At 46.2% G+C, this 12,500-nt stretch overlaps 3 protein-coding genes across 5 annotated transcripts in view; all 3 read left to right on the forward strand.

The window, feature by feature from the left end:
- Window positions 1-3,866, forward strand: part of LOC126573125 (protein hedgehog) — a 206,355-nt gene extending 202,489 nt beyond the window's left edge. For both annotated transcript variants that reach the window (XM_050233009.1, XM_050233010.1), the window contains one exon: window positions 1,816-3,866. In XM_050233009.1, the coding sequence (XP_050088966.1) occupies window positions 1,816-2,468 (653 nt within the window). In that variant the 3' untranslated portion in view covers window positions 2,469-3,866. The remainder of the gene's footprint in view (window positions 1-1,815) is intronic.
- Window positions 1-12,500, forward strand: part of LOC126573143 (uncharacterized) — a 197,868-nt gene that overhangs the window by 90,920 nt on the left and 94,448 nt on the right. The window lies entirely within an intron of this gene.
- The window catches only part of LOC126573144 (uncharacterized), a 9,040-nt gene continuing 3,371 nt past the window's right edge, over window positions 6,832-12,500 (forward strand). The window contains exon 1 of one of the 2 annotated variants that reach the window (XM_050233033.1): window positions 6,832-7,433. The gene's annotated coding sequence lies outside the window, so the exon portion shown is untranslated. The remainder of the gene's footprint in view (window positions 7,434-12,500) is intronic. The other variant, XM_050233034.1, reaches the window with a different exon arrangement.

Below are 12,500 nucleotides of genomic sequence, written 5' to 3' on the forward strand. Positions count from 1 at the left end.
GGACCGCCGAATGTTTACCGTGGCGGTTCACGAAACCACGGAAAAAAGGTGCCGTCTCATGCCGACGTTTTTTTTTTTTTTGCATTTGAACGCTCTCCATTTTTGTCTGCTCTCTGTTCTTGGATGGTTTGCTGGCGATCATCAGCGATCAGGCGAGTGAAAACTACACGTGTGCTAGCACACAGACGCTCAACACACAACCGATCGACTACCGCAGAAGCGACGCTTCACCAGATAAACGAACGACTTCAATGCGCGATCGAACGGGAAACCTCTGAAATACAGTTCGAGCACTGCCGTATGTTCGTTTCGATCGAGTTACAGAGGCGAATCCGGCTGCCAGAGAGCTGCAAAGCCAACATGATAACGGTGGAGGATCGCTTCGAAGTGAAAGACGATCCGAATGAGCAACGAGCTATCGATACTTTGTGGTGGTGGTGATGGGCTGCCATATCGCTTGAGATTGTGGATTGGAAGCGGTGCAACCCCAAGGAAAAAAAAACCAAGAGACGAAGGGCAATACAACAATAAATACTGCGCCTGCATGGGAATGCACGACGATCGCCGTTCCGTTCGCGTTCACACGCAAGAACCGAGCACACGAACCGGGGGACTCGACTATGGACAAAGCCCGAATTTGTTTATTTACACATTTTGTATCTTCATGTAAGGCACGAGGCGACGAGGTGCAACCACTGCCCGAGCCAAGCGGCAGTTCTCACGCTCCGGGAAATTAAATTAATTCCCTCCGGACGCTGCTGTGGACAGTTTGTGGTGGACATTCCTTTCGGCAAACCGATTCGCTGTGTGCAATTTTGACTCACTCGCTCGCTGGTGGACTCGTGAAGACGACTTATCAATCAGCTTAACCGATCAGCCGATCTGAAGATGTTTGACAAATGGGTCCCTTTTTCTGAGGCCAAGAAAACTGATGAACCATGTAATACCGCCATCGTGCGATGCTTCTGGCGGACATTTCTCGGTTGCAAAAGCAATTTTAGCGTCGAAGATGTTTGAAGAAAATTCAGCCAAAAATGAACCAAACAACCACCTTTTGAAGCCCTCCATTTGCCTTCCATTTTGTAAACCGAAGGTTAAACTCCCGGCAATGGAAGCAAGCAACAACGTGATCGCTATGTGATCGCTACGGCTACGGCTGCACCATTGATGGCCGGTTCCCTCTTTCGGCATCCACAACAATGGATCTTACCGACCGATTGGCTGGTAATCGGTCCTGGGTTCGATCGGTTGATCGGTTGAAGAAGAAGCGACCGCCGTCGCCGCCGCTGCCGTTCCGGTGGTGGGAACGCTGTTCACTGTACGGTTCTCGGGCATCTCGGACCGGGCCAGGCAGGGTTTTCGGGGGATTTTTTTTTCATTTCTGGGGTGTAATAAATCAATAGATAGTAAATATGTTAACCACAGCATGGCGCCGCGCGGTGAGCCTTGTTTTCGGGTCACGCTTCGGGTGCCGGCCACGTATCCTAGTTCCACCACGACCGCAGTCGCCCTCGCTTCCTCTCTCTTCCTTTTGCCTTCACCTTTCGTTTTCCTTGCTTCACCTTCGCCTTTCGCCCTTTCACTGTGTTCCTTCATTAACCTCCTTCCGAGCGGACCCCTCGAGAGGGCTATCGAGGCAGACGAGGACGAGATGTCGATCGATGGGATCGACCGATCGTCCGGTTTCTCTGTCCGCGTGTAGAGAGAGAGAGAGAGAGAGAGAGAGAGAGAGAGAAATGTAGGTTGTGCATCGTTTCGATTGGATCATTATTAATTGCGTCCATTTTGTTTCTCTTCCCGTCCCTTCCCGTACAGATTCATCGCAGTCGAACCATGCGAGCGGTTGCTTCACCGGCGATAGCACCGTCCTGACGGAGTCCGGCACCCGGAGGCGACTCAGTGAGCTGCGGATCGGTGAGAAGGTGCAGGCCATCGATGCGTCCGGCCACACGGTGTTCAGCGAGGTGATGATGTTCCTGGATCGGGACACGCACCAGCGGCGCGAGTTCGTTACGATCGAGGCGGAAGGTGGGGCCGTGCTCAAGGTGACGCCCGCCCATCTCGTGATGGTGTGGCGGAAGGATCGCTCCGAGACGCGCTTCGTCTTCGCTGACCTCGTCCGCGAAGGGGACCACGTGCTGGTGCACCGCGAGGGTGTGCTCGAGCCACGCCGGGTACACCGAATAGCGGCCATGCTGGCGGACGGTGTGTACGCACCGTTGACGCGCGAAGGCACGATCGTCGTCGATACGATCGCTGCGTCCTGTTACGCGCTGATCGACAGCCAGACGGTGGCGCATCTGAGCTTCCTGCCGTACCGCGTGGTCGAGAAGCTGTGGTCACTGTTCGAACGGGCCAGTGCAACCGACAGCCTCAGTCTACCGCGCCACGAGGGCATCCACTGGTACGCCAAGTCTCTCTACACCATCAAGGACTACCTGATTCCGCCCAGCTGGCTCTATCACTAGCCCTCCATCAAGCCTACCATGTTCATGCTGTAAAAAGTGTACATTCAGCCCTCCCGGACCACCAACCGGGATCCGGAGAAAGAAGAACGAGAAGAAGAAGAATTTAAATTATTTATCCGACCCCCCCCCCCCTCACGACCCGCCCAAAAAGGCCACAGCTTCACGCCCGCAGTAGTAATGTGCCTGTAACAGCGAGTACACTAGTAGCGGTAGTAGTAGCAGTAGCAGCAACAGTGGTGTGTTTGCGCACTAGCATATAAGTTCGGTCTGCTTAGCAATTCGTGCTGGAATGTTTGTGAAACGCTCCGGCAAGATTTTCAGTTCAACATCGTTGATGAGTTATATCAAAGATTGGGACAATGTGGACTTTCGACAGGACGTCAGGACTGGACGGGACCGGGAGAGTAGAGAGGAACGGATGTTATAGGTATAGTTGTAGCGGAAAGGGGCTCGGAACTCGGAAGACCATCGGAACAATAGGAGAAGAGAAAGCAACGGTGGTGCAGCAGGGGCGTAATTTATTATCTTATGTTGTACGCGAGCCAGACTATGTAACATAACGAAAAGGAATAGCTGTATGTCGCTAGTGCGAGCGTCATCAAAGTGTAGAACGGCACAGTGAGAGCAGGGAATGGAAGCGATTTGTTAAATTATTAATACTTCATACCTTTTTTTTTGTAAGCAGAATGTTTTCTTTGGCCAGTGATCAAGCGAGTAGCGAGTGCGGGTTTCGCCGCGATTAACATTGAGGCGTGTCTGTATTCAAGTCTGTACTGTCACTCCATTTGGATGCCTTTTCCTGATGCTGTTTTTTTGGTTAAAAAAGATCAACAGAGGACACACACATGCATCGATGCGTCATTAACGGTTAGTAAGCGGTTAGTAGATAAGCGTACTTCGAAGGATGAAAAGTATTTATTCACTAAGAGGACAAATTAATGACGATAACCGATAAAGCAAAATTTGCGTCTAGTGCCGGCAAAAGTCGCTAAGCAAACGAGAACCCGTGATATAATTTTAGACACTGCTGTACCGACATTGTTCCAGAGGAGGTTGTAGAGACGGTGTAGATCACTACAATGTGCAGCTTGATACTCTTCTCGATAGGCGTGTGCCAGTAAATGTTCGCGTTCGCAAAATTCAGTCTCTTTCATCGCCTTTGGTTGAGGCACACTAGGCGCACTAGGAGGTTGCGGTCGGCCATAGCTGACGGCGTAGGCCCAATGAATCAATCAAACGTGCTGCTCGAACGGAGGGTGGGCGCATGTCGTACATTACGGAGACCCAATTGCCAATCTGCCAAAAGTATCGAATGGAACGGGATGGTAGGAGCATCTATTGCATATAGTACTGGAAATAAGCTGAATAAATCATTATACATTTTCTGGAAAATCATTAGATGATGCGTTAGTAAGAGTGCGGACTTGAATCTTTTATCGATATCACATTTCGCACATTCGGTGCTGCTGGATGGGTAAGTGAAGAGCATATGTGGCATGATGTAGTGTTTCAACCAGCACAATGAAAACGTTGTTCGCCGGGAGAACCATATGTGAGCGAATAGAAGCCCGCTACGAGTAGCGGGCTATCTTTTAAACTTTGTATCTTTGTCATTTCTTGCTCGATTGGTGTAAAACTATCACAGAATATTCAGGAGAAAATCAGGATTCAAGGAAAATTATAAGCGCCACCCCACCCCCTCTCTTATCGCCCACGTTTCCCGTTTGAGACGGCCGTTTCCTATTGAGCTTCACCAATTTGACACCTAGATGACGCTAGTGTATGTTTTGTTTTTCTCGCACACTCGTTAGTGCGAGAGCAATAGAGTGCAGAACAACGCACGAATCGATGGTCATAAGGATTTAACAAACAAAGCTTTGGAGGTAAACTATTTTTAATACTTTTCCCTAAATCTCTAACCCCTTAAAAGAGTTCCTTGGAAGTATCACATCAATCGGGAGAGAAATGATCATGATACAGATTTTTTTTAAACGTTAGAATGCGCGTTTTGCGTTGACCGTTATGAGCTAGATTCTTTGGCACTTGCGGGGTCTCAATTTGTGTCAGGACCTATAGAATTAACTCTAACAAAAAATCTTTCTTGATGCTCAGTAAAATGTCTCCATATTCCCTCACCAAAGTGGCGTTTCCGACGACTATCGAAATGATAGCGTGTTAGTGCGCCTCCATCGTGGCAGTCCACGTGGCGATCGCTTCGTGACGATCTAGGGAAGCAGAGACTTCTTCGCCGAAATGATTCTTGATTAATGATCTCTCTTTCTCGCTCCTTTAATAATCTCTACGGATCTTATCACATCCCTCATTGCGGGGGTTTAGGCGCCGGACACCTTGAGTATGAAGTTGAAACCATTTTTAAGGACCAACCATATAAAAATAACTACGTATGCATCCACCAACGAAGCCAAGTAAATCACGTATTGATAAATCACCGCAGACATTTGAATTTTTTAAACGTCAGAACATTTAGCATTAAACATCAGTTTTGAGCCAAGCTCAAATAGAAATGCAGAAATTTTAGAATGCCGACTTGAAGAACGAGCATTCTCGATCATGAACGGATGAAGAATCTTCTGTGACAGATCAACACCGCTCCATATTCATATTGTGCAACCATAGCCCTCCAACCCTAAAACTAATAATCAGAATGTCAATAAAAGACGCCTATAATAGACGTTGTTTTACGCAAACCCCATAATGCACCGAATGATTCGGGTCGTGGAGTTTAATATCGCATTTAATGATTAATAAACTCATCCCATTTGCACCCTTGTAACTGGAACAATCGGTAGTACAACGGAGGAGCAGACCTTACGACAAATCGGTCTGGTATGAGATCACGAAACCACGGTCCATCCAATGCAAACTGATTCCAGCTGCAGCAAACATTGTGGTCATTAATTTAGCTGACCATCAGTGAGTGAGTAAAACTGCCGTTAATGTGGCCATCCGAGGGGTTTTTCTCGGCGGACTATTTTTTCTTCATTTTTATTGTTTTGTCATCACACCCATTCCAACGTTCTCTGCTACGTTTTCGTTTTCTTTTTTGCTTCATCTTGCGGCAGCTATTCAAACAGTTACACTTTCGCAGATATTCAAGTTCACATAAAAATAGCGCCTCATGAAATATTCAATCAGCTACCTCATAAATTTCGCTGGAAAAACCGCAAGCACTGATTGGCAGGTACAACTGTTTAATGTTTATAATTATGAGACTCTTTTTATTCAGTTCGAAGATTAGTTTAAGATCAACAAGACAACTGACCTGTTGAACTTCTGTATTGTCATTCATGTAGCGTTTACTAACGACTCAATCGGTCGCAGGACGGCTTTCAAAGTATCATTTTCTTTAACCCGCTTCACTATGACTTGTGATAAGGTTTGGCACACAATTTGATAAACGAAAAGCAAACTAACGCTTTGTATAGTTCGAAGATTTCAAGACAGACAACACGACAACGTAGGAAAAGCGAATTTTTGCAATGCCATCATCAGCGACTGTCGGAGACGATTTCCCGCAATTTTCCCGGTACCGGCAAACCGAATCTTGCTCTCATAGCCCACGGTGCGGTCTCTCTTGCTGCCTCAAAAAGACAGTTAAATTGTTTTGTTGTAGGCAAACGTACCAATTTAACATCAACTAGAAATCCATCAATTTATTTCTGTTTTTCCCTCAGCTTTGCTTTTGGCTCACTCTCATTTTCCGATTTCTCTCGACTCTCCGTGTGGTCCACTCTCTCGCTCTCTGAGTGGTAACAGTTCATTTTGCTTCATGCAAAAATATTCTTTCGCCGTTTCTTGAATTACTCGACCATTTTGAGAATATTATTCTTGTAATGTTTGTAAAAAAAGTATAGAAATAAAAGATAGAGGAATAAATCAATAGCCGTATAATATGTGTTATTTTTTACCTTTCCAAGTTAAGTATTGAATGAGAAACAGTAAACATTTTAATTTGTAGTAAGGATTGATATACATTTTGTTCAAACTGAAAGTCACCTAATTAGTTTCATGCTGTTCGGCTGGTTAGTCTGTCGGAAAATCAGAAATACCTGTTGCATACACTCGGTAACTTTACTGGTTAACGGTTCAATTTTGCGACTGACATTAAAATCTCCAAATCATCAACATGCGAAATGATCAGCTGATAGTGAACTATTTCGAGTTTAAAAATTACCCACTGAATGCAAAAAGCACATTGAAAAGTGGTGTCACTTTTTCTGAGACACCCTGTAAGCAAGAGAGCAACAGCATCATGCAAAAGACCGCCACGACCGCCTGGACGACGGTAGAGCACGGTAGCCGGTTCAGCTGGCTGCTCAGTTTCCGACCGGCGCTTGTACGGAAAGGTTAAACGGTTGAGTCACGCCTCAACACGTGGAAAACTCGCACTGCACGCTCCGCGGCCACTGGTAACAAGCAACAAGTATACGATAGCAACAGCCGTGCCGCTAGTGGTTCCTTCGGGTGCGATCAAAGTGCGATGGAGCCCATCGACCGCGCGTGGAGGTGGTGTGCCGTAAGTGATTAATTAAGTTTACATTGCTACGCTACATCGTTAAAGCATTGAGCGGCAGCCAACTGGCCAAGTGGAAACTACGGGTAAATCGGGACGCGTTTGATGACGTATTTCAAAAGTTAAGGATTAACATCATTTCCCCGGAGTGACTGCGGACAACACCTTCAACCGGGGAAGCAATATGCGTATTGCTCGGTACTCGGAATCACGTGAAATTGGATACACTTTCGAATGAACAAACAAACAAACCGGTGCCGTTCGGTTTCCTCGTTCGTTCGCTCGATTATACGCTCGTAGAACAATGGATATTAACGCGAAATAGAATTCGATCCCGAAAACTCAAGTGCCACTCACTTGTGCCCAAGCTTTTAAGGTTTAGGATATCGGAAGTTATTGCAGGCGATAAACGAACGCACAAGTTACAAGTGGTAAGTGAAACCCCAAAGGCCCCTTCAGGTGCCCACGGCCATGGATGTCGTCTCAATGGTGTCTCCAGGGTCTCCAATTTCTGTTCAAACTATTGGCGTGTTGGCATGGTTCGACTGATATCGAGAAATTGGAATTCCTTCGTTCGATGGAGATGCGCTTCTAAAATTAGCATGCTAATGCCTGCGTCTAACTAGTCGGCCGAGAAGTTGAGCCGGAGTGTTGGAATTTCTGGGAAATTGAATACTGGCAAATATCGTTACGCAGAACATCTCGGCCCAGTCGCGTGCTCAGTCATTTGGAAGAGGTTAATGAACGTGTTGCCACCCAAGGGAGGACACCCGAGGCGTGCATTTGAATATTTAATTACGATCCGCTGGGCGCCTCCATTATCGAAAATACTGCGAAATTGATAGCTAATGCGATCGGTTCACTAGCTAGACACACTAGCTGCCGACGCACCCTTTAGGCAGCCCCTCTTTAAACAGCTCCTCCGCCCGTCGGTTTTGTGATGGAATTTCCACAAATACCGTTCGATGAGTCACCGTAAACGAGGTGGATGGTTGTTGGTGGATTGTGGTTTGTATCGAGATTGATTGAGTTGATGCAACGCATTAGGCATTTCAAGTGAGATATATGTATGATTTAATGCAGTTCCAGTCAAGCGAGATCGAATGTGGTTCGGAGCATTAATCCAGCAAAAAAAAGAAGCTCTTTAATGCCAGTTCAGGTAAACCGTTTTTCGATGCCATATATTGATGAGGTGAGCCGGGAACGTTGGCTATTCAGTGTGAGTGTATATCACTCACAGCCCTTTGACCATGTACGATAAATCGTTTTCTGACAGTGCCAGGCTCTGAGGCTCGTCCAGGTTGACCAAACGGTGGGCTCGGATGGGATGGTAGGGGTAAGGAAAGGTGAGCAGGAAGTGCGCTTTGTTCGCTGGGGAAATTCAATCATGCTTAGAGCGAACGAAACGAAGATGCGCATTCCGGCAAGAAACCGAAGAGAAATATGCTTATACGATTGGGCATTGGAAGAAGCTTTGCGCCCTTCCTTGACTCTCGCGCCAACGAGGACGAGTTGGACGTGACACGAGCATGTGTACATCCGGTCCGGTTAGTGGCCGCTGAATAGCGTTTAGTTTCACAATCTTGTCCTGTGGTTGAAGGTTAAAGGCTTATTTTCATCGCTGTGACGAATGGACTGTAGCTCCAATCGGTGAGTTATCTTAGTGGATTTTACAATGTGTTCGTTCAGTATTATCCTTGATGTTGCTACAACCTGTGACCCTCTGCTTGGGAGAGGAACAAACCATCTGTGAAAATACTTGGCCACTTCCTTCGAAACCACCTTTTCAACGCAACGCTATTTCTCGGTTATTGTTTTCCACGCAAGCGATCTTGTGATTCGAGACGTAAGGTTTCATATCCTGTTGCGCTCGGTTGCGGTGATATTGTTGTATCGTTGTCGATTTCCCTATCGAATGCTAAAGGAAACACCGAGGAATCGTTTACATCTGTGAAGTGAATTGAATGAACTACCGGCAGGACTGGCCAGAGCAGTCCAGCGGTCCCCGGGTCCTGTGCTGTTTCTCGCTGAAAGAGGATATTGAAGCAAAGCAAACGTACTTCACCAGCTCGCCACCGTTGACGCATTCGCATTCGATCCAATTCCTTCCGAAGAAAAGCCAATTTGGCGGTATCATAAATTGAGTTGCTGAATGCTGAAAACATTATCTTGCGGCTCGCCATGGCCTGCAGAACATTCGGACAGATTTGCCAAGACACCGACACCCAAACAATCGCAGGATGCTGACCAGCGTGTCGGTGCCATAGTCACCGGAGCAGAAGGAACGAGCAAAAGTAGAACCGAGAGTAATGCTTGCTTCCTCCATTTCTACCGTTGATACAATTGGATTGGTTTCAGATTGAAGGGTCCGGTCGCTGGAATAGCTGCTAGCGCCAGCGCTGCCAGTTCATATGGCTCATTCTCACGAGTATACCGTCTGCGTGCTCGCCCCTGTCCGTCGTCGTGGTTGGGCATCATATTTTTTTTTTTTTGGATTGGCGGCTTGGTATGGTGCAGAAAGATGTTTTCGTTTCCCATCATTAACGCACCCTTGGCCTCGTAAGGTGGCCTCGATGTCGGAGGCGGAGGGGGGGGGGGGGCGAGACCGGGATCCACTCACGCGAAATGTAAGAGTATGTTTTTATGATGTCTTCAACATTCTGCTACGGTTCTGGGATTTTGTCCGAGATTTCCCTTAACGATCATCGGGGGAGTGTTGTTGTCAGGACATAAGAGTGACCCAATATGGCTGCCAGCTACAATTACGAGGATTAAGAGTGGATTAAAGCATTCTGCTGCACCGAAATTCGGGGGCAATCCACCCTTACTTTTTATCTAAATTTCGAGGGAAATTTCCACCTTTCTTTGCCAATTTTTTCACAACCTCAACCGTTGAGTTTTCAACTTTCGCCATTGACGGCATCTTCTAGGAAACGGTTCCAGCTATTTAATCGCCAGCTACCATCTTTAAGCGTCATAGTAACAGAAAACAAACAAACTTTGGACTAACCAACCCCCCACCCCCTCCATTGAGTTTCTCTTTGTGTTTGTCATGTTCGCTGGCGGCGTATCGCATTAACGGATGATTATAAAAGTTTATCAAAACGTCAAACTTGATCGATGTCAACGGGCTTTCGGTGGAAAATTGGAACGAGACACTGCGATGTTTGCAGTGGAGCAAATTTGCTCAGGAAGTCTTCTCTTTTGGGCATTCACTTCACTTCTTCCATCGTCATCATAATCGTTAAACCAAAACTCAATTGCTTCACCTAGCTGTACATCGTTAAATTTACGCGTTTCCATTTTAAACACCGGAAATTCACGAACAGCGAATCTAAATTGCCAGTTAATGTTCGTCCTGTGCTCAGGCAGAGGGCGATTCAAATAAAAGCTTCCATGGAATTAAATAAAGGGAAATCAAATAATGTGACCTTTTTTCATCTCACCGAACGGCACTAAACTGGCAATTCATTCGCCACTCTAAGGCTCACATCGTCATCCCTATTTCTAAGCAATTTTATAGCGACTTCTTTTTTCCGGGAAATTCTACTATCAATCTCTTGCCATCAGCTCCCGTAGTAGATGCAAAATGAAGATAGTTAATCAAAGGAGATTCCCTGTGATTAAAACAGCGGAACAGAGATTTTTTTTTCAAATTAGTTCGGAAGATTAAAACCCGTTCTTGCTGCTCCAACTTTCATTTCACTCCACAACACTCTTTTTGCTGAAAGCAAAGAGTTTTCGAAACTTTAATTTATGCATTTTGTTTCTTTCTTTATGTGTGAAGGAGAGTATATCCTGTAAGATTAAACCAAGCCTTGACCTCAAACCTGTGAAGGGAATCTTGCGTAAAACGGAATTGTAATGGGCTTTCTTGTTTTTCCACTGTACCAAGCTACACATCATTTGCTGGACGTCGTGGTAGTATTATTGCATCATTAACGTATCCAGTGCACAGTGATGTAGCCAAAAACCCAGTGGCTCTTCTACCGACATTCAAATGTTGTTACGTTCAAATGTTGGCATGCTTTAAGGATGCCTCGTCTCGTACTTCATAAATCATTCATTCGTAACGATGTCAAAAGAACGTACATGGGCTGGTCCCATGAAACCTACCAACAACAGCAGCCCGCGGCCAGAAGCTGGTGTGTTGTGTTCAGCTAAGAAGAATCTTTACATCTGACCAGCGGATGTTGCTTACTTTTCCTACCTACTACCGACAGAGATTAATTCTATTAAAACCATTCCCTGATCCTCTTCCCTAATTCCCCCCACCTGGCATAGCGTGGAATGGTTTGAAAATGGTGGAGCTTCCTCACCAAGTTACGCACAGAAGCCTTGCAAATTAATTCCCCAATTTCGGCAAAAGATAGCTCTCCCTACGCAGCAACTCCGGTGATGACGATGGTGTGTAGCCCAAACGAGCAAGTTACTCGGTTTGGGGTGCGATAAGAATAGAATTATTTTTCCAATCCTGATAAGTAAATGTTATCATATCTCATAGGAACCGTTGGTACACCTGCTCCTCTAGCTCCTGGCAAACCGTACTACAGGGAGATGATCGATTTTGGATTTAATTTGCCCATTCATTTGAATCGTTTACCCTTGTACCCGGTCCCTGGATGATTTGCATTTTACGCCATCAAATCGTTTTCGAACATTGCGAACTCACCCAGTGCCGTCCTGATTCAAGGACAACGTTTTTGGGGAAATTCCTCTACAGAATTCATGTCCTTTCAGTGTCGCACGAGTGTTCTTTGCGGTGAACGGTCGGTTTCGGTTTTGTGTCCCTTTTCGAGTTCGCAGAAAAGATGATTACGTTGTGTGAGCGACACACCGTCCAGCGTTGGCAACATGCTCGCAAATACATGAACTGCGCACAACATTTCGTAGGAATTGTTTCTGATAACGTTTCGTTGACAACAGCTTCACAGTTAGTGAAATCTTGAACTGCAGGACTGCTTCCCAAACCTGTTGCATTCGGCGGCGATGCTTAAGAGTCCAAGCATTTAGCCACCGGAAATGAAGGATTCGATTCGTCACTAAAGTTCTTCTGACCGCTCGAGTGCCCTCGGGGCCAATCGGTCACGTACTGCAATCGGTCGCAATCAATTTCAATTTAAAACTCATTACGACCACTTGTCGCCATGCCAGACCGATCATGCTGCTGTGTTGCTACTGCAACGGACAGAAACCAGACAGACTGCAACGATTTCCGCTAATAGTAGTCGGTGGTGGCGCTCCATACGATTCCACACAACTGGGCAACGGTACGCATTCCCTGATCGATTGAAATTGATACGAATCGATTGCCAGTTTGCCAATTTGTTTCTTAGCACTTTGCCAAACCCGTCACTCACCCAGGCCGATCTGCTTTGACAGATGTATGTCCTGCAAACAGGTTTTTTTTGCATATTTGCCACCATCGCGTGCCCAATCAGGGCCAATGATTGATGGCGCATATCTTTCTAGAATGAATTCTTGGAAAGGAATGTCAA

This window comes from Anopheles aquasalis, chromosome 2 (assembly GCF_943734665.1).
Source record: "Anopheles aquasalis chromosome 2, idAnoAquaMG_Q_19, whole genome shotgun sequence".
Taxonomy (NCBI): Eukaryota; Metazoa; Arthropoda; class Insecta; order Diptera; family Culicidae; genus Anopheles; species Anopheles aquasalis.